We start from the raw sequence: 20,719 nt of genomic DNA on the forward strand, positions 1-20,719 counted from the left end.
TCTACTAGTAATGACGGTGATCGGTGATTTTTAGCGGGACTGCGACATTGGGGCGGAAACAGCGGACACTTTTGACACTTTTTTTTGACCATTGACATTTATCAGTGGTCAGTGCTATAAAAATGCATTGATTACCGTATACATGTCACTGGCAGGGAAGGGGTTAACACTAGGGGCCAATCAAGGTGTTAAATGTATTCCCTGGGAGGTGTTTCTAATTGTGGGTACAGTGTTCTGACTGGAGGAGGAGAGAGATCACTGGGCCAGATTCACAGAATAGATACGACGGCGTATCTCCTGATACACCATCGTATCTCTTGTTGTATCTATGCGGCTGATTCATAGAATCAGTTCCGCATAGATAGCCCTAAGATCCGACAGGTGTAATTGACTTACACCGTCGGATCTTAGGATGCAGTACCTCGGCCGCTGCTGGGTGGAGTTCGCGTCGTTTTCCAGCGTCGGGTATGCAAATTAGCAGTTACGGCGATCCACGAAGGTTTTCGCGTTCGTTACATCGGCGCAAGTCTTTTTTTCCCGTCGCAAAGTTAAGTGTGCTATTAACATGGTGTAAAATGACTCCACCATGTTAAAGTATGGCCGTCGTTCCCGCGTCGATTTTGATTATTTATTTTTTCGGCGTAAGTACGTTACGCACGTAGCGATTCACAAACACGTTGGGCCGACGTCCGGGAGCACGCCTAATTTAAATGGTACACGCCCCATTTGAATTGGGCGGGCTTGCGCCGGATGGGTTTACGTTACACCGCTGCAAGTTTACAGGTAAGTGCTTTGTGAATCAGGCACTTACACTGAAAACTTGCGGCGGTGTAACGTAAACGGGTTACGTTGCGCCGCCGCAATTGTACCTGAATCTGGCCCATTGTTCCTAATCACAAGGAACAGATGATCACTCTCTAATCCCCTGACAGAACAGGGATCTGTTTGTTTACATACACAGATCCCCATTCTGCCTCTCTGTGGCCACATGCATCAGAACCCCACCGTGCAGTGGGCGCGCGCCTGCTATAGCTGTTTAACAGGGCCGACATACAGCTACAACTTATTGGCGGGAACGAGCTGACCTGCCGCAGTATAATGACAGCGGCTGGTCGACAAGTGGTTAAATGTGAGTTTTCTCATTTCTTAAGATATATCCATAGGTGGTAGGACACTGTTTCTGGTAGAGATGTTCCACCAATGTGTTACTTCCAGGTACCATAGATTTACCTTCTTTATTCATATAATTCCAAAGATGTAAGGCATAGGAGTCATTAAAAGTTGGCAAATTCTTCCAGACGTCAAAATACCTTCTCCATGATGGATAATGGATGGGGTAGAAACGTTGAGGATGAAAATAACTGATGTTTCCACACATGACATCATTCGTAGAGTTAAATACGGGCATGCCACACAATTTCTTAACCACACGAGTGAAAACCCCCGGCCCTTGGTGTCCCCATATTTCTCCCCTGTAGTTCTCAACAAAGTTCACCATAAACTGCCATGTCAACTGGTAATGTGAGGAGAGGCCAAAAACACTACTGCTAGTACTTGTGAAATGTTCGGCTGCTAGGAAATGGTCCTGGGGTATTGGACGAAGTGAGATAACATCAGCATCCATGTAAATTCCACCGTATTTCCACATCATTGCAAACCTACAGGCATCTGAGCTCACATGGGTCCAGTAGACTTCTGTTTTAGGGTTCACCTGGCAATCCAGAAAAAAAAAAAAATTGGAAATTCTAGCAAACATATTTCTTCACATATAAAATGCCATGTTAAACTTTTTTTATGGGTAGCTGTAGCATTGCCAAAAACCTATTATAGACATTGTAAAGGAGTGCTGTATATATAGAAAAAAGGGGTATATAAATGGTACCTTCGTCCCATCTACTTATAGACAAGGGAATTAGAAGGAGGCTGGGGGTTATCGTATATTCAACTGATATCCAGTCAAGATTTAAGAAAGTTAAAAAAAGTTTTAGCACAGACAAAATAATTTTACATATTCATAGAATAAAATATTTGATCATGACAATTATGAAGTAGCTATACATCCTATAATTTCAAAATAGAATATCAAACCATCCATAATAAATAGATTTTTTGATTGCTCAACATGTTTTGCGGATTTTTTGTATTACCCGCTTCTTCAAGAGCGTTGCTTACAAATACAGTATATTTTTTCAGATGGTACATATATAGAGTTGTCATGAGACTATGAACAGAAAAACTAACATATATTAATATTGATTATAACAGTGTGAATATACTGTAAACAGTTGTATTTTTTTTGTATAAGAAACAAAAGTATCCTTCTCCTGAATCTCCCCCCAAAAAAACACACAGATGTCTCACTATGGGGAGTTGCGCCACTGGAAGAGGAACCGGTTCCTCTTCCACACTGTGATAATCAATATTAATATATGTTCTTTTTTCTGTTCATAGTCTCATGACAACTCTATGTATGAACCATCTGAAAAAAAAATATTTGCAAGCAACGCTCCTGAAGAAGCGGGTAATACAAAAAATCTGCGAAACACGTTGAGCAATCAAAAAATCTATTTATTATGGATGGTTTGATATTCTATTTTGAAATCATAGGATGTATAGCTACTTCATGATTGACATGATCAAATATTTTATTCTATGAATTGCTAAAAGTGTTTTGTCTTTGTAATAAAACTTTTTTGTACTTTCTTAAATCTTGACTGGATATCAGTAAAATACACGGTACCATTAAAGTCCAACCCCCAGCCTCCTTCTGATTCCCTTTTCTATTATAGACAATGGGGCAGATCCACAAAAGGATTACGCCGGCGTATCTACTGATACGCCGGCGTAATTTTAAAGTTCCTGCGTCGTATCTTTGTTTTGAATCCTCAAAACAAGATAAGACGGCATCTGGGATCGATCGGACAGGCGTACGTCTTAGTACGCCGTCGGATCTAAGCTGCAATTTTTCAGCGGCCGCTAGGTGGCGTTCCCGTCGAAATCCGTGTCGAGTATGCAACTTAGCTAGTTACGGCGATCCACGAACGTACGTCGGCCCGGCGCATTTTTTAACGTCGTTTGCGTTCGGCTTTTTCCGGCGTATAGTTAAAGCTGCTGCTCTGAGGCATACTCAATGTTAAGTATGGCCGTCATTCCCGCGTACAATTTTGAACTTTTTACGTCGTTTACGTAAGTCGTTCTATTTGCGTAGAATGACGTCACCGTCGTAAGCATTGGCTTGTTCTGGGTTAATTTCGAGCATGTGCACTGGGATACCCCCACGGATGGCGCATGCGCAGTTTAAAAAAACTTTGTTTACGTCGGGTCACGACGTATTTACATAAAACACGCCCCCATCACTTCCATTTGAATTCCGCGCCCTTACGCCGCAACAGATACACTACGCCGCCGTAACTTACGGCGCGAATTCGTTGAGGATTCAAACCAAAAAAAGTAAGTTACAGCGGCGTAGTGTATCTTAGATACGCTACGCCCGACGCAATAATGCGCCGTTGTATGTGGATCTACCCCATTATGTGTAGGCTTGTATACTAGATACTTTCTTGTATAAACAGAGCTATTGACTCCAGAAAAAGGCAGAGGCATAATAAACCTTACCAGTTCATAGCATTTTGGAAGAGCCCTGGGGCCATCAAAAAAAAAAAAAAAAAAAAGAATGATAGGATTATGAGTTTTTTATTTATTTTTACAGAATTAGGAGTTACATTTTTTTTTTTACAAAGTTCTGAGTTTGAAAGTCAGAATTTTGACTTTGAAAGTCAGAATTCTGAGATTAAAAGTCAGAATTCGGAGATTGAAAGTCAGAATTGTAAATTAAAAAATAAATAAATAAATTCTACAGAATTCTGAGTTTCAAAGTCAGAATTCTGAGTTTCAAAGTCAGAATTCTGAGTTTCAAAGTCAGATTTCTGAGATTTAAAGTCAGAATTCTGAGATTTAAAGTCAGAATTCTGAGTTTCAAAGAGATGTTGAATAAACCATTAGGCATAATTTTCACACACAAATTTTTTTTTTTTTTGGTGGAACTGGAAAGAGTGCTGAGAATTGATAAGGGACATGGAGAATGAGGGGAACAACAACTAAATACATTGAATGTATTCTCCCTTGAGAAGATGCTATTAAGGGGGGATATGATCCGTATGTATGAAAACATAAATGGACCATATAGTAAACTTTGATGTTAACTTCAAAGTCATGAGCAATGCCAAGGGGCACTCTTTGCACCCTAAATAAAGAGGTTTAACTGTCACATATAGAAAGACTTATTTACAGTAAGTATTGTGAAAATGCATAACAGATTTACACAGAAACTAGTTCAAGATAACTACTGTATGTAGATGGTTTCCAAATAAAAAAACTTGTTGTGTTTCTAAAAGCGCAAAATATATAGAGCTAGATTCACAGAACACTTACGCTGGCGTATCTACAGATACGCAGCGTAAGTGAACAGATGCGCTGTCGTATCTATGCGCCCTAATCTCTATACTAGATACGCCTGAATTCTGGCCTCATCCGACCCACGTAAGTCTCCTACGTCGTCGGATCTTGGGTGCATATTTACGCTGGCCGCTAGGTGCGCTTCCGTTGATTTACGCGCCGAATATGTAAATGACCTACATACGCCTATTCACAAACTTACTTGCGTCCGTCGCTGTAATCTACGCCATTTACGTAAGGCGTACTTCCGTCGTAAAGTTATCCCTGCTATAGGTGGCGCAACCCATGCAAAGGTATGGACGTCGGAACAGCCGTCAAATTTTATGTTGTTTACATAAGTCGTACGGGAATGGGGCTGGGTGTAGGCTACGTTCACGTCGAAAGCATTGAGCCAACGTATCTTAGGGAGTATATGCAACGTGATTCTGAGCATGCGCGCGCATGCGCCGTTCGATCGGCCCTTCATTTACATGGGGTCACGGTTAATTTAAATGTAGCACGCCCACTACCTGCCTACTTTGAATTAGGCGAGCTTACGCCGACCATATTACACTACGCCGCTGCAACGTATGGGGTGAGTGCTTTGTGAATACTGCTCTGGGCTCTGTGCGCGCCGTCGGCGTAGCGTATGTTCGATACGCTACGGCGGCAAAACTATGCGCCGAGCTACCTGAATCTAGCTCACAGTATATATAGCCATTAATATTTATAAGAAATAACATTGTAGACTCTAAATTCCAATAAGAAAATCGTGGATTTTTTTCCAGACAGATGTTGGCTCAAACTTGTCTTGCATACACACAGTCGCACAAATTTTGTCGGAAATTCCGAACAACAAGAACACGGTGATGTACAAAATGTACAACTGCACTATTAAAGGGAAGTTCAATACCATCGTGTCGTGTTAGTAGAAGTTTGGTGAGAGACTATTCACGCTTTTAAGCCTCGTGCTTTTCAGTTCGTTACAGCGTGATGAATTTGCCATCTCCATTACGAACGCGGAAAATTTGAGAACCAGCTCTCAAATTTTTGTTGTCGGAAATTCCTATAGCAAATGTCCGATGGAACCTACACACAGTCGGAATTTCCGACAACAAGCTCCCATGGAAAATTTGTTGTCGGAAATTCCGACCGTGTGTACGCGGCATTAAACCAGTGAGCATCTGATTGTCTAAGGGAATCAAGGATTTTTTCCCCCCTGTAGAAATAAACTGGACCATGCATTTTACAGGGTTTTATGTGCTCCTCTGGATCATCTGCGGATGCAGTTTTTGTTTTTTTGGTTTTGATGATAGCAGTACTTCTTTGATCAGTAATTATGAGTGAGTGAGTAACTTGTATAGCGCTACAAATGCAAACTAAATCGCCTCAAGGCACTGTATCCAATGTGGTCATCCAGCCATGCTTCAGAATAGATAGGTCTTAAGTTTTTTTCTGAAGGCCCGATGGTTTTCCACCATCCGAATGTCTGAAGGTAGAGCGTTCCATAACCGTGGTCCTTGAACAGCGAATCTTCTTTCTCCTTTCCTTTTGAAGCCAGATTTGGGGATGTGGAGGAGGTTTTGATTAGTTGATCGGAGGGCCCGATTTGGGGTGTTGTGTTTTTATTTTCTCACATAAGTATTGCAACGCGTTTCCTTGCGTGTATTTGTGGGTGAGGCAGAGGGTCTTGAATGTCACCCGATCCTTTACAGCTAGCCAGTGGAGGGTCCTCATGACTGGGGGGAGATTGGTTTCCACAGTTTTTTACCCGTTACCAGTCTGGCTGCAGTGCTCTGGATGACTTGTAGACACGCAATCTGGTATTTCGGTAGTCCTAGGTAGAGGTACTTTGCGTAGTCAAGTCTGGAATTGATTAGTGTTCCAACTTCTACTGCTGTGTCTTTTTTCGGGATGAAGGGGATGAGTCTACGCAGCAAGCGGAGAAGATAGTGAGGTCCGCTGACCTACGATCCTATTTGTGCGTCCATAGACATGTCTGAGTCAAAGATAACTCCGAGGCTTTTTACTTTATTGCTTGGGGTGATGGTTTGTCCAAAGATGGTGGGAGGAATCCAAGTCGTCCTAGAATTTGTCTCTGGAGAAGGAGAAGTTCTGTTTTGGACCCATTGAGTTTGAGGGAGCTCTCTGTCATCAAATTATCTATCAATGTCAGGCATTTTTCTAATCTGCAAAATTGAGTGTCGTCCGCGTAGGAGTGGTAGAGCAGGTCTTGTTTGCTGATGATTGTGAGGAGTGGGCAGAGGTAGATGTTGAAGAGCACTGGCGACAGGGGTGATCCTTGAGGGTCTCCGCATGTGACGGTGCAGGCTTCTGACGTGAAGGCTCCTAGTTTCACTGTTTGGGATTGAGTTTCCAGGAATGTTGCGAACCATGGTAGATCTAAAACTGCAACTCCACCTACTTCTGTGAGACGCACAAGAAGAATTTTGTGGTCTACTGTGTCGAAAGCTGCACTTAGGTCCAGCAGCACCAGGAAACCTGATTGTAGTTGGTCCAGGAGTTTGTGGGAGTCCAGATGGCGTTGTAGCTGTTGTACTACTGCTTTCTCCATGATATTGGAGATGGTGCTCAGGCTTGTTATCGGTCTGCGGCAGTTTAGGTCTTTGGGGTCGAGGTTGGGTTTCTTTAGGAGGGGTTTGATTATGCCTTGCTTGAGAGAAATTGGAACAATGCCTTTTTAAATGATTGATTTATGAGATGTGTTATGGTGGGTGCCACAATTTCGGCACATTCTTTCAAGAGTTTTGTGGCAATGATGTCGTTTGGTGCTGTAGTGTCTCAAAGATTTTTGATGATGCTTTTGGTGGTGTCGATGGTGATTGGTAGCAGCGTGAATTGCGACGATTGAGGAATATTTCTTTTGATATTTTTTTCTTGCTTTGGCTGGATGAGGTCGGTTTGTTTTTTCTGCTGAATTATTTCATGAAGTTTTCAATTTTGTCAATAAAAAAATCTGATAGTTCATTGCAGAATTCTTGTGTTTCATTTGCTGGAGGTTCTAGACAGGTGGGGTTCATAGTCTGAGCGACTAGTTTGAAAAGTTTGCGGGGGCGGTTTAGGGCTTTTGAGATGGTATTGGAGAAATGTTCTTTCTTTGCTTTGAATATTTCTTTGTGGTATTTCTTGGTAAGTTGTTTGTAGATTGTGTGGTTTTGACCTGGAATGCCTTATAGAGGAAACACGCTAGTTAGGGCCTTCTTAAAGCATTGGCTCCATGCCATCTTAAGTCATATAGCCTTATGATAATCTTGCATTACATCATACTTGCCAACTGTCCTGGATTTGCCGCGACAGTCACACTTTTTACTAAGTTGTCCTGGGATGGGCATGTCCTGGGCAGCTTCTCCCAATCTGGACTGTGAAGACAGCAGAAGCAGCAAGTCACTGGGCTCAATCTACAATCGGAATGACATCTCCCCCTGCTACTTTCCTTCCACAGTTTCCAGTGCTTTGCAGAAGTTAAGGAAGAACCCCTGAGGTGAGGCATTTTACCACTGCTGCTGCTTGCGTGAGTGGGATGTGAATTGCGCCGATCACATGGGATGAATAGGAGAGGAGGGACAATGTGAATCGGAGCAGAACACATTCCACCCACACAACCAACAGCAATAAGATGGTCCGCTCGGGTGTTCTTCCTTAACCTTTGCAAAGTGCTGGAACTTGGGGGGGGGGAGGTAGAGGGGGGAGAAATTATATTATGATTGTAGATCTAGCCCAGTGACAACCTTCCAGAACAGATACGATCTGTGATAGCAGCTTCCCTGCACTTCTCTGTTTGAAGAAACCATATCTCTATTATACATTACTGCACCCTATACTGTGTCCTCCTGCCCCCTCTGTAATGTGCCCCCCTGCCACCTGTACTGTGCCCTCTTGCTCCCCTCTGGACTGTGTCCTCCTGACTCATGTACTGTGCCCTCCTGCCTACCCTCTCAATGCTATGCCCCCCTGCACCCCTGGTACTGTGCCTATCTGCCACCTATACTGTGCCCCTCTGCAATGTGCACTCTTCACCCCTCATACTGTGCCCTCCTGACCTTCCCATACTGTACCCTCCTCCTGCTCTCTTTCCCCTCCTAGCCCTTCTATAGTATGCTCTTCTGACCTCTGTACTGTGCCGTCCTTCACCCCCTCCTCCTTCGCCTCTTTACTGTTCCCTCCATATACTGTTCCCTCTTGCCCTCCCAGTGTTGCTTTCTGCCCCCACATGCCTTCCTGGCCTCCCTGTATTGTGCTCCCTCCATGTACTGTGCCCTCCTGCCGATTGAGGTAGGCTGGTCTGGGCACCAATGCATTACTTTTCCCAGAGATCCCTTGATGCTATTAAGACTGTCCTGATGCCAGTGACTGTAGGCTATGCCATATTGTGCAACACTCATTTTACGAGAACACACAAATTATTTCCAAGCCTCTTACAACTAGACATGTGCACACTGAAATATTTTTTTTAGGAATTTCATTTTTTGGTCTGAAAAAATAATTTATTTAGTTACTCACAAAATTTGTTTTGAATTATCTTGTTTCGTTAAAAAATGCATTCATCCGAAAATCCGAATTAATTACGGTCGAATCTGTCATTGAAGGCTTATTGTGTCTGTCGAATGTTCTAAGAAGATTCAACGAAGCAGCTAAACTGTAAGATGCCGCAAACGTACATTTCCGGTCGAATGTTCCACCTACAAGCTATAGAAGAATTTGAATGTTGTATGACACTGGTAATAATTATATTACCAACATTCAAATTTTTCTATAGCCTGAGCATTTGACCGGAGATGTACAATTGCGGCATCGTACAGTTTAGCTGCTTGTCGAACTTTCGACAGACGTCATAAGCCTTCAATGACATATTCAACATTTGTATGTTTTTCGCTGCTTCGACGAATCTTCGTCATTCATGTCGAATGGTCTACCCCAACACTGTATCTATAATGTCAAATCTTTTCTCTCTATGTCGAATCTTTCCTCTCTATGTAGAATAATCTTGGACTAATAGAGTTAGGTTAGGCATATTCGACCACAGGTTCGATAGACACAGACTGTTATTGTCAGCATCATGTCGAATCTCCTATCTCTATGAAACTGTTGTAGCCACGAAAACAAAAATAAAGATTTTTTTTATGTCGGATCTTTCGGATTTCGGATTCTTCGCATTTTGTTTTCGTTTGATAAAACGATAACGAAAATACCTGTAATTCGGACGAAAATGCATTCGGACAAAAACGAATGCACATGTCTACTCACAACTCCCTAATGCCTATGCCATGTATTTTAGTAAAGGTACTACTTTCCTTCAAAGTAGATTAATGCTGAATTATTAAAATAAATTACTTTCACTTGCTATATTGTAAATTAATGACCCTCAGCAAAATATTATTCAGGGAGGACCTTCAAAATTGCTTTTGTAGACAGACGAGAGGTTTTGTCGGCCCACCTCTGAAAGAGAATTCCAAAGTATGATCACCAAAGGGCCCCTTTGTGTCAAGGCAAAATGGTTTCTCTTCAAGACTTTATATACTGTATGTCCACTAGTCATTTGTCCTAGAACTATAAAGCAATTTAGACAGTTATTATTCTATAAAGGGAACCTGTACTGAGCAAAACAGCTAACTGAACACAGGCAAGCTTTCTCTGTCAAAATGGGCTTCCTACTGTCACCCTGCAGTGGTCTGTGGTGGCAGAACAGAGTAACAGCCATGCCCCTAATCAAAAGCGTCCCCTACACAGACTTGTGTTATATTGAAGGTGAGAAGGTGTATCTAACCAGACTGGTTACTGACTGCTGATTACTGAGTGAATCAGGTCCAACTACGGGGCCTATTAGACTGCACAGTGAAATAGAGACTACTTTTACAACTTCTGTATTAATGTGTACATGCAGGGGTCAAGTCCTGGGGAAAAAAGTGTGGGAACTCCCACCCAAGATCCACCCCCCCCCCCCCCCCACCAAAAAAAAAAAATGATGCGCTCATATGCATAATTACTAAAGCGCATGTTTTTTTTTTTTTTAAAGCAAGTTCTTTCTAAATCCCGCGTTAACTCGCGGCAGACCTCCGCAATGTCTCCTGGGAACAATGACAAAAGCTCCCAGGAGACATTGCGGCATCGAGGAAGTGGCGAAATACCCGATGAATCCATATACAGGAAGCGGCCAGTAACATAAAGGATTACTAAGGTTCGCCTGCCCTTGACAGTGAGTCAAGCTGGGCATCGCCGCTCAGTGAAGGATTGGCTCGGCTGCTTTAGTCCTGCAAAGGGAACTGCGTTCCTGCTGTGAAAAAAGTGCAGGAACTCCGTTCCCACGCGTTCCCGCAGGACTTGAGCCCTGTGTACATGACTGCATATTTCTGTGCTATTTCTGTAGCTTCAGTTGGGCTTTAAAAGTAATCTGCTTTAACCGCTTGCCGACTGCCTCCTGCAGATATACGTTGGCAGAATGGCACAGCTGCGCAAAGCAACGTGCCCGCGGGACCCACAGACTCGATGTCCGCCGGTGTCCGGCAATCATGTCATGGAGCTGCGGAACAGGAAGATGCCTGTGTAAACAAGGCATTTTCCTGTTCTGCCTAGTGACAGGACACTGATTGTCTGCTCCCTGTCATCAGTAGCAGTGATCACTATCGTTTCATTGGTAGCCCAACCCCCACACAGTTAGAATCACTCTCTCGGACACATTTAACACCTTTCTCGCCCCCCTAGTGGTTAACCCCTTCACTGCCAGTGTCATTTACACAGTAATCAGTGCATTTTTGTAGCACTGTTCGCTATATATAAATGACAATGATCCCAAATAGTATAAAAAGTGTCCGATGTGTCCGTCACGTCACAGTCATGATAAAAATCGCAGATCGCTGCCATTACTAGTAAAAAAAAAATCTTAAAAAAAAATGCCATAAATCTATCCCCTACTTTGTTGACACTATAACTTTTGCGCAAACCAATCAATATACTCTTATTGTGTTTTTTTTTTACCAAAAATACATAAAGCTCTATTTGTGGGGAAAGAAAAAAACGTCAATTTTGTTTGGGAGCAACGTCACACGACCACGTAATTGTCAGTTAAAGTGACGCAGTGCCAAATAGCAAAAAATGGCCCAGTCATTGGGCAGCCGAATCCTCTGGGGATGAAGTGGTTAAAAATAAATTGGAATTGTCTATTGTTGAGCTGTTCCGAGGTTGTTTTTTACCTGGAAGTCAGTGATGACCTTTTGGCTTTGATTTTGGCTTTTGAGTCATTTAGTTGGGAAAATATATACAGTAGATAAGGCCTTCTGACTTTCCTTTATTTTACATACCGTATATACTCGAGTATAAGCCAACCCGAATATAAGCTGAGGCACCTAATTTTACCACAAAAAAATGGGAAAACGTATTGACTCGAGTATAAGCCTAGGGTGTCCATCTGCATGCCTCACTGTGCCTCATTTTGCCTCACTGTGTCCATGTGCATGCCTCACTGTGTCCATGCCTCACTGTGTCCATGCCTCAAGGTGTCCATGCCTCACTGTGTCCATGCCTCACTGTGCCCATGCCTCACTGTGTCCATGACTAGACTGATGTTTAACATTGGAGTCCAAGGAAGGGGTGCCCATTTTTGAAAAATTGGTGCTCCCCAGTCATAGGTCCCCCAGACAACAAACTTGGTACTCTTGTAGAGGAAGAGTGGTGCTACATGTTTGCCAAGTTCCGGGTCCATGAGACCTACGATCGGCCAGTACCGGCTCCCCAAATTCACAGAGGAAATTACCGTTTAACATGGGAGCCTATGGAAGGGGTGCCCGGCTTTGAAAAATCGGTGCTCCCCGGCCGTAGGTCCCCCGGACAACAAACTTTGCACACTTGTAGAGGAAGAGCTACATGTGCACCAAGTTTGGGCCAGTACCGGGTCCCCAAAGTCCAGGACATCAGGTGCAAATCGGTGACTCGAGTATAAGCCAAGCAGGCATTTTCAGCTTAAAAAAATGTGCTGCAAAACTCGGCTTATACTCGAGAATATACGGTAAGTATTATTCTTAGAGAGATGTCAGTAGCCCCTAGGCATGGGTGAATTTTGCCCTGAAAAATTGCTAATTTAATGCAAAATTAATGATCGACAATTATTTGTGGAAGTGAAAACTCTCATTGAGCCTTTTAGTCTACTCTTTTTCTGTATTTAGAGGCTCTTTTGTGTGTATTTTATGAAGTCTAATTTATTTCAGGTAGTGATCTTTGTATGTGTGTTTTTTATTTTTTCAAATATATTTGTGAATTTTACATTTTTTTTTCTGTTTTTCTTTTATCTTTAAAAAAATATAACACTAATGAGGGGTTATTTATTTATTTTTTTAAGCAGAAAAAAAAGTACAATGGTGGTTGAAAGGAGCTTCTGTAGCCCTCATGGTTATTGTACCCTTCAAAAGCATCCTAACGTCATAATTTCAATTGACTCAAATGCATTTTTATCAGAATGATTAAAGTTAATGAAAATTTCCAGATATTTGCCAGTTTCAGAAATGTAAAAATTCTCCATTTCTGTCATTCCTGGTAACCACAATTTTTTTTCTCAAGACAAGTTTACTTTACATACATACATACAATACATTTAAGAGCTTTATTAGCCATCACAGCAGGTGCCTGCAGAGTGATAGGGACTAGCTTTTTATCTAAAAGCCTGGGCTTTCCCAAAGGTTACATAGCTACATAGTTAGGTTAAAAAAAGTCCATCTAGTGGAACTATAAAAATAAATAAAAATTAAACAATCCCATATACACAACTCCATACCCACAGTTGATCCAGAGGAAAGCGAAAAACCCCAGCAGAGCATGATCCAATTTTTACAGCAGGGGAAAAAATTCCTTCCTGATTCCCCGAGAGGCAATCGGATTATCCCCGGATCACCTCTACCCATAAATGTTAGTACCCAGTTATATTATGTACATCTAGGAAAGTATCCAGGCCTTTTTTAAAGCAATCTACTGAGCTGGCCAGAACCACCTCTGGAGGCAGTCTTTTCCACATTTGCACAGCTCCTATACCGCGTACACACGATCGGACATTCCGACAACAAAACCGTGGATTTTTTTCCGAAGGATGTTGGCTCAAACTTGTCTTGCATACACACGGGCGCACAAATGTTGTCGAAAAATCCGATCGCCAAGAACGCGGTCACGTACAACACCTACAACGGGAATTTAAAAGGGAAGTTTAATACCAAGTGCACCACCCTTTGGGCTCCCTCTGCTAATCTCGTGTTGGTAGAAGTTTGGTAAGAGACGATTCGCGCTTTTCAGTCCGTTACTGTTCTTCAGTATGTGCTTGTGGGTTCGTATCTGTTTTTGCTCTGCATTAAAAGATTAAACAATTTGCAGTGTGACTAGTTTTACCAGGCCGAGCGCTTCCGTCTCGTACTTGATTCAGAGCATGCATGGAATTTTGTGTGTGTCGAAATTGTCTGCACACTCTCAGAATTTACAGATTTTGTTGTCGGAAAATTTGAAAACCAGCTCTCAAATTTTTATTGTCGTACATTCCGACAGCAAATGTCCGATGGAGCCTACACACGGTCGGAATTTCTGACAACAAGCTCCCATCGAACATTTGTTGTCGGAAATTCCGAGCGCGTGTACTGTGATGAAACCTTTCTGTATTTGGAGATGAAATCTTTTTTCCTCTAGATGTGAAGAGTGTCCCCTTGTCCTCTGTGATGACCTTAACCACTAGCCGACCAGCCACCGTCATTATACGGCGGCAGGTCGGCTCTCCTGGGCGAAAGCCCGTAGCTATACGTCCTATCGTATAGCCGCCACTAGGGGGCGCGTGCGCTCGCCCCCGACTCCCGTGCGTGTGCCCGGCGGGCGCGATCGCCGCCGGGCACACGCGATCGCTCGTTACAGAGCGGGGACCGGGAGCTGTGTGTGTAAACACACAGCTCTCGGTCCTGTCAGCGGGGGAAATGCTGATTTTCTGTTCATACACTGTATGAACAGAAGATCAGTGTTTCCCCTAGTGAGGCCACCCCCCCCCCCCACAGTAAGAACACACCCAGGCATACTTAACCCCTTCCCCGCCCCCTAGTGTTAACCCCTTCACTGCCAGTGGCATTTTTATAGTAATCTAATGCATTTTTATAGCACTGATCGCTATAAAAATGCCAATGGTCCCAAAAATTTGTCAAAAGTGTCCGAAGTGTCCGCCATAATGTCGCAGTAACGAAAAAAAATCGCTGATCGCCGCCATTACTAGTAAAAAAAATATATTAATAAAAATGCCATAAAAATACCCCCTATTTTGTAAACGCTATAACTTTTGCGCAAACCAATCAATAAACGCTTATTGCGATTTTTTTTACGAAAAATATGTAGAAGAATACGTATCGGCCTAAACTAAGGAAAAAAAAAAATTTTTTATATATTTTTGGGGGATATTTATTACAGCAAAATGTAAAAAATATTATTTTTTTTCAAAATTGTCGCTCTATTTTTGTTTATGGCGCAAAAAATAAAAACCGCAGAGGTGATCAAATACCACCAAAAGAAAGCTCTATTTGTGGGAAAAAAAGGACGCCAATTTTGTTTGGGAGCCACGTCGCACGACCGCGCAATTGTCAGTTAAAGCGTCGCAGTCCCGAATCGCAAAAAGTGCTCTGGTCTTTGACCAGCAATATGGTCCGGGGGGTAAGTAGTTAAAGTGAATAACTCAACACCAAGTTCACTATATGGCCCATTAATGTATTTGTACATGTTGATCATATCCCCCTCTTCTCAAGTGTGAATAAATTCAGATCCTCTAATCTTTCCTCATAGCTAAGCTCCTCCATGCCTCTTATCAGTTTGATTGCCCTTCTCCGCACTTTCTCCAGTTCCCCGATATCCTTTTTGAGAACTGGTGCCCAAAACTGAACGGATGAGGTCTTCCTAAAGATTTGTACCGGGGCAAAATAATATTGCTCTCTCTGGAGTCCATACCTCTCTTAATACAAGAAAGGACTTTGCTTGCTTTGGAAACTGGAGCTCGGCATTGCATGCCATTATTGAGCTTATGATCTACCAAAAGAAAACTAAGGTACCCAACTTAGTCTATAATTTACCTTATCAAACCACGGCTTAAGAGGTGTGTTATTAAATAATTGATCCATTCTAAGAGGGAAGAGGTAAACATTGTTATAAGATGACAGGGTTGGAAATTGTTGCTTTGCTCTCTTCTCATCTTCTTCTGTGGTAATGTTCTCCAGTCCTTTCATGAAGAAGACCACCGGTCGGTCAGGGTAGACTCGTGCGGCTGATTCAATGGCACAAAGTACCAGAGATGGTGGATCCATTCTGTCCGTGGTCTCCATAAATAAGATTCCATTTCCTTCTCGTAGAATTGTGTTTGCACTAAAAGCATTGTCCATGGTTACTAATGCCGAGTTGTTAGAAATGAAGAACTCCCAGATATAATAGGCTTTAACCTTAAAAGTAGTCCTACTGATATAGCCCAAAGCTGCGATCATCAAAAAAATTGAAAATATTCGTATATTTTTCAGCATGGCTGTAGAGTACAATTGCTGTGCTGTAAGAAGAACAGACAAAAGTTCATAACATTTTATGAATACCTTTACTAAAGTCAGTATGTTAATAAATACCCAGCTCACATTGTTTGAGGGTACAAATGACAAAAATGTGAAAAAAAAACACAATTTGATCAGCTGCTTTACAAGCCCATAACGACTTGTAAATAAACAAACCAAAACAGATGTGACAGAATTCTTGTAGCTTCTGGTTTCTGACGTCACAGAGTAAAAGACACAATGGAAGTTCCTCTGATTTTGTCTTGTGCATTGTATGTGTAGTGCACCCCCTTAACCACTTCCTTACTGGGCACTTAAACCCCCTTCCTGCCCAGACCATTTTTCAGCTTTCAGCGCTGATGCATTTTGAATGACAATTGCGCGGTCATACAACATTGTACCCAAATGATATTTTTATCATTTTTTTCCCACAAATAGAGCTTTCTTTTGGTGGTATTTGATTACCTCTGCGGTTTAAATTTGTTGCGCTATAAACAAAAAAAAAGACAGAAAATTTAGAAAAAAACACAATGGCCCAGATTCACAAAGCACTTACGCCGACGTATATCAAAGTACACCGATGTAAGTGCAAATGTGCGCCGTCGTATCTGTGCGCAAGACCCACAAACAGAGATGCGTCTAAAAATAGGCTTCACCATGCCGACGTAACTTGCTTACGCCGGCGTAGAGTGGGTGCACATTTTGGCTGGGCGCATAGTGCCACTCCCAATGATTAGCTATTCAAACATGCAAATGAGGGAAATACGGCGATTCACGAATCTGCGTGCGCCCGACGCAGGCTACGAGAGTTGCGGTAAGTTGTACGTCCGGCGGAAAGTTTTACTAGTAATACGGCGATCTGCGACACTTGTGACACATTTTTGGGACCATTCACATTAATATAGCGAACAGCGCTAAAAAAACGCACTAATTACTGTATAAATGTGACTGGCAGGGAAGAGGTTAACACTAGGGGGCGAGGAAGGGGTTAAATGTGTATCCTGGGTGTGTTCTAACTGTGTGTGGAGGGGGACTGACTGGGGGAGGTGACCGAGGTGACCGATGTTGTGTCCCTATGTGCACTGGCCGGAGGACGCAAAGACGTCAAAAGACAGCGGCTGGGATTTATAGAGCCACCTTGCCGCCGTCATTTGACTATGGCCCGGGGCTCAAGTAGTTAAAAAAAAATATATTTTTTTTTCTCCGTTTCCGCCGATATGTATTCTTCTACATATTTTTGGTAAAAAACATTGCAATAATCATATATTAATAGGTTTGCGCAAAAGTTATAGCGCCTACAAAATAGGGGATAGATTTATGATTTTTTTTTTACTAGTAATGGCGGCGATCTGCGATTTTTGTCAGGCCTGCGATATTGCGGCGGACATATCGGACACTTTTGACACTATTTTGGGACCATTGACATTTATACAGCGAACAGTGCTATAAATATGCACTGATTACTGTATAAATGTGATGGGCAGGGAAGAGGTTAACACTAGGGGGCAATCAAGGGGTTAAATGGAGTGATTCTTACTGTAGGGGGAGGGGACTGACTGGGGGAAGAGACCGATCTGTGTCCCTATTAATTAACAAACATATCATATTTACCTCCACTGTTCAGCTTGTTTTGGACAGAGTGGCCCCAATCGTCTATTTGTGGGGTCCCCCCAGTGGTTCTCGCGGCTCCTACCTGCGTCAGATAGCCCCCTAGAAGAAGCGCTCTCTTGGGGGGTTATCTTGCGGGCGTGCTCCCGGGTCCAGCATTTGCGTCCATAGACTCCTTTTTTTTTTTTTTCATTTTATTGAGGGAACTTAGAACTTGGACAGGATTGGAAAAATTATGGGATGCCCACTTGACTTCAGAACAACTTCAGGGACAACTCTTCCTAAATAGTCTATATACACTCCTCTGCTTCCTCCAGCACTCACTTGCAGAACTCCAACTGGCACACTGTTAAGAGATCTGACAAAGTACTCAGTCAGATTAAAGCAAAAGCCGGTTATAGGCAGGAACCCAAGCCCACGCAAATGTTTAGCAAAAGGCCACTGTCCAGCATTAATCGCTCCTTCTGTGGCTACTGATTATAGCACCACCTCTTCAGGCACTTCCAACTGTCTGGCTGCAGCTGCCATTTTCACTAGACCTCCTGGCTAACTTCTCCACAGTCCTCCAGAATAACTCTCTCTTCACAGTTCTCTAAGATTGAACACTACCAGCCCACCCAGCTGACACCCCAGGAGATCTACCAGATGTGCAGACTAGTGATGTCGCGAACCTAAAATTTTGCGAACGGCGATTGCGAACTTGCGCATATGTTCGCGAATGCGCGAACCGGGCGAACCGCCATAGACTTCAATGGGCAGGCGAATTTTAAAACGCACAGGGACTCTTTCCGGCCACAATAATGATGGAAAAGTTGTTTCAAGGGGACTAACACCTGGACTGTGGCATGCCGGAGGGGGATCCATGGCAAAACTCCAATGTAAAATTACGTAGTTGTCGCAGAGTCCGTTTTTAATCCATAAAGGGTATAAATCACCTAACATTCATAAATTGTTTGGAATAACGTGCTCTAAAACATCAAGTATGATGTTATATCGATCAGGTAGTGTAAGGGTTAGGGTTAGGGTTAGGGTTAGGGTTATGGATAGGGTTAGGGTTAGGGTTAGGATAACAGATAGCGTTAGGGTTACAGATAGGGTTAGGGTAACAGATAGGGTTAGGGTTAGGGTAACAGATAGCGTTAGGGTTAGGGTAGGGTTAGGATAGGGTTAGGGTTAGGGTTACAGACAGGGTTAGGGTTACAGATAGGGTTAGGGTTACAGTCTGTAACGCTAACCCTATCTGTAACCCTAACCCTAACCCTATCTGTAACCCTAACCTTAACCCTATCTGTAACCCTAACCCTAACCCTATCTGTAACCCTAACCCTAACCCTATCCTAACCCTACCCTAACCCTAACGCTATCTGTTACCCTAACCCTAACCCTATCTGTTACCCTAACCCTAACCCTATCTGTAACCCTAACAGATAGGGTTAGGGTAACAGATAGCGTTAGGGTTAGGGTAGGGTTAGGATAGGGTTAGGGTTAGGGTTACAGACAGGGTTAGGGTTACAGATAGGGTTAGGGTTACAGTCTGTAACGCTAACCCTATCTGTAACCCTAACCCTAACCCTATCTGTAACCCTAACCTTAACCCTATCTGTAACCCTAACCCTAACCCTATCTGTAACCCTAACCCTAACCCTATCTGTAACCCTAACCCTATCTGTAACCCTAACCCTAACCCTATCTGTAACCCTAACCCAAACCCTATCTGTAACCCTAACCCTATCTGTAACCCTAACCCTGTCTGTAATAGGGTTAGGGTTCACAGTGACAGACCAAACTCTGACAGATCAAACTCCCCGTTTAACGCACCGCAAACACCTGCAAACAGTCCATTTGCACAACTGCAAACTCCCCATTTACACAAGGTTGGATATCAAGCTAGCCATGTTCCGTTCCTTGTCCTCACTGACGTCAATGAACGTTTTTGAGATTGCAGGCGATGGGGGTTTTTCAAAGCCTATGGTCGTGCTGAGGTAGTTCAGTGACAGTTAAGTGACCCAGAAAACAATGATTCTGCAGTGTGGGCCCATTGTTGGCCTAGTAGGCTTTAATGATCACAAAGAAATGTAATGGTTTTTCTATGCAAAATTATCCAGCCGGTCGCTTTTGGTCTGATCACAATGAAGCAACGACCTTATCATCTGGGGTGTGCCAGCATTGTCATTGCCAACACACTCATAGAGATGGTCGCTTCATTGTGATACGCAAGCCCCTTCACCACAACAAGGTAACGATCACGAAGGGGAATTGACACATGTTTGTGTCTTTTTTTTTGTTTTGTTTTTGCAGCCACAGTGCAGCACCAGAGGCCAGAAAAATTAGGCATGTACACATGTCTGAAAAAATAGGTATTGTTGCAGCTGCTGCTGTAGCAGCGGCCAGAAAAATTTACGTTTTCCAGGCAGAAAGTGCACTAAAACATTGAGGCTTGAACCCTAGTTGGTGGCGGATAAGCCACGCAAGTCATCCGGCAGAGATAAAATACAGCAGCGTGTGGAACATTTGTAGCCCAAGGAAGCTCATCTCATCAGGCCTTTAGTCAAATGTATCGCCCACTGTCAGTCCCTTCGGGATCCATGCCTCATTCATCTTAATAAAGGTGAGGTAATCTAGACTTTTTTGACCTAGGCGACTTCTCTTCTCAGTGACAATACCTCCTGCTGCACTGAAGGTTCTTTCTGAAAGGACACTTGAAGCGGGGCAGGACAGAAGTTCTATCGCAAATTGGCATAGCTCAGGCCAAAGGTCAAGCCTGCACACCCAGTAGTCAAGGGGTTCATCGCTCCTCAGAGTGTCGATATCTGCAGTTAAGGCGAGGTAGTCTGCTACCTGTCGGTCGATTCGTTCTCTGAGGGTGGACCCCGAAGGGCTGTGGCGACGCGTAGGGCTGAAAAAGCTCCGCATGTCCTCCATCAACAACACGTCTGTAAAGCGTCCTGTCCTTGCCGGCGTGGTCATGGTAGGAGGAGGATTACTTTCACCTCTTCCCCTGTTAGATTCCCGTTGTGCTGCGACATCAACCTTGTATGCTGTGTAAAGCATACTTTTTAATTTATTTTGGAACTGCTGCATCCTTTCCGACTTCCGGTAATTCGGTAACATTTCAGGCACTTTCTGCT

At 43.2% G+C, this 20,719-nt stretch overlaps 1 protein-coding gene across 2 annotated transcripts in view; it reads right to left on the reverse strand.

Annotated features, from left to right (window-relative positions):
* Positions 1-827: 827 nt before the first annotated feature.
* The window catches only part of LOC120936057 (alpha-1,4-N-acetylglucosaminyltransferase-like), a 68,663-nt gene continuing 48,771 nt past the window's right edge, over positions 828-20,719 (reverse strand). For both annotated transcript variants that reach the window (XM_040348156.1, XM_040348155.1), the window contains 2 exons: positions 15,522-15,985; positions 828-1,711 (listed from right to left, as the gene is read on the reverse strand). In XM_040348156.1, the coding sequence (XP_040204090.1) occupies positions 1,124-1,711; positions 15,522-15,962 (1,029 nt within the window). In that variant the 5' untranslated portion in view covers positions 15,963-15,985 and the 3' untranslated portion in view covers positions 828-1,123. The remainder of the gene's footprint in view (positions 1,712-15,521; positions 15,986-20,719) is intronic.

This window comes from Rana temporaria, chromosome 4 (genome assembly GCF_905171775.1).
Source record: "Rana temporaria chromosome 4, aRanTem1.1, whole genome shotgun sequence".
NCBI classification, from domain to species: domain Eukaryota; kingdom Metazoa; phylum Chordata; class Amphibia; order Anura; family Ranidae; genus Rana; species Rana temporaria.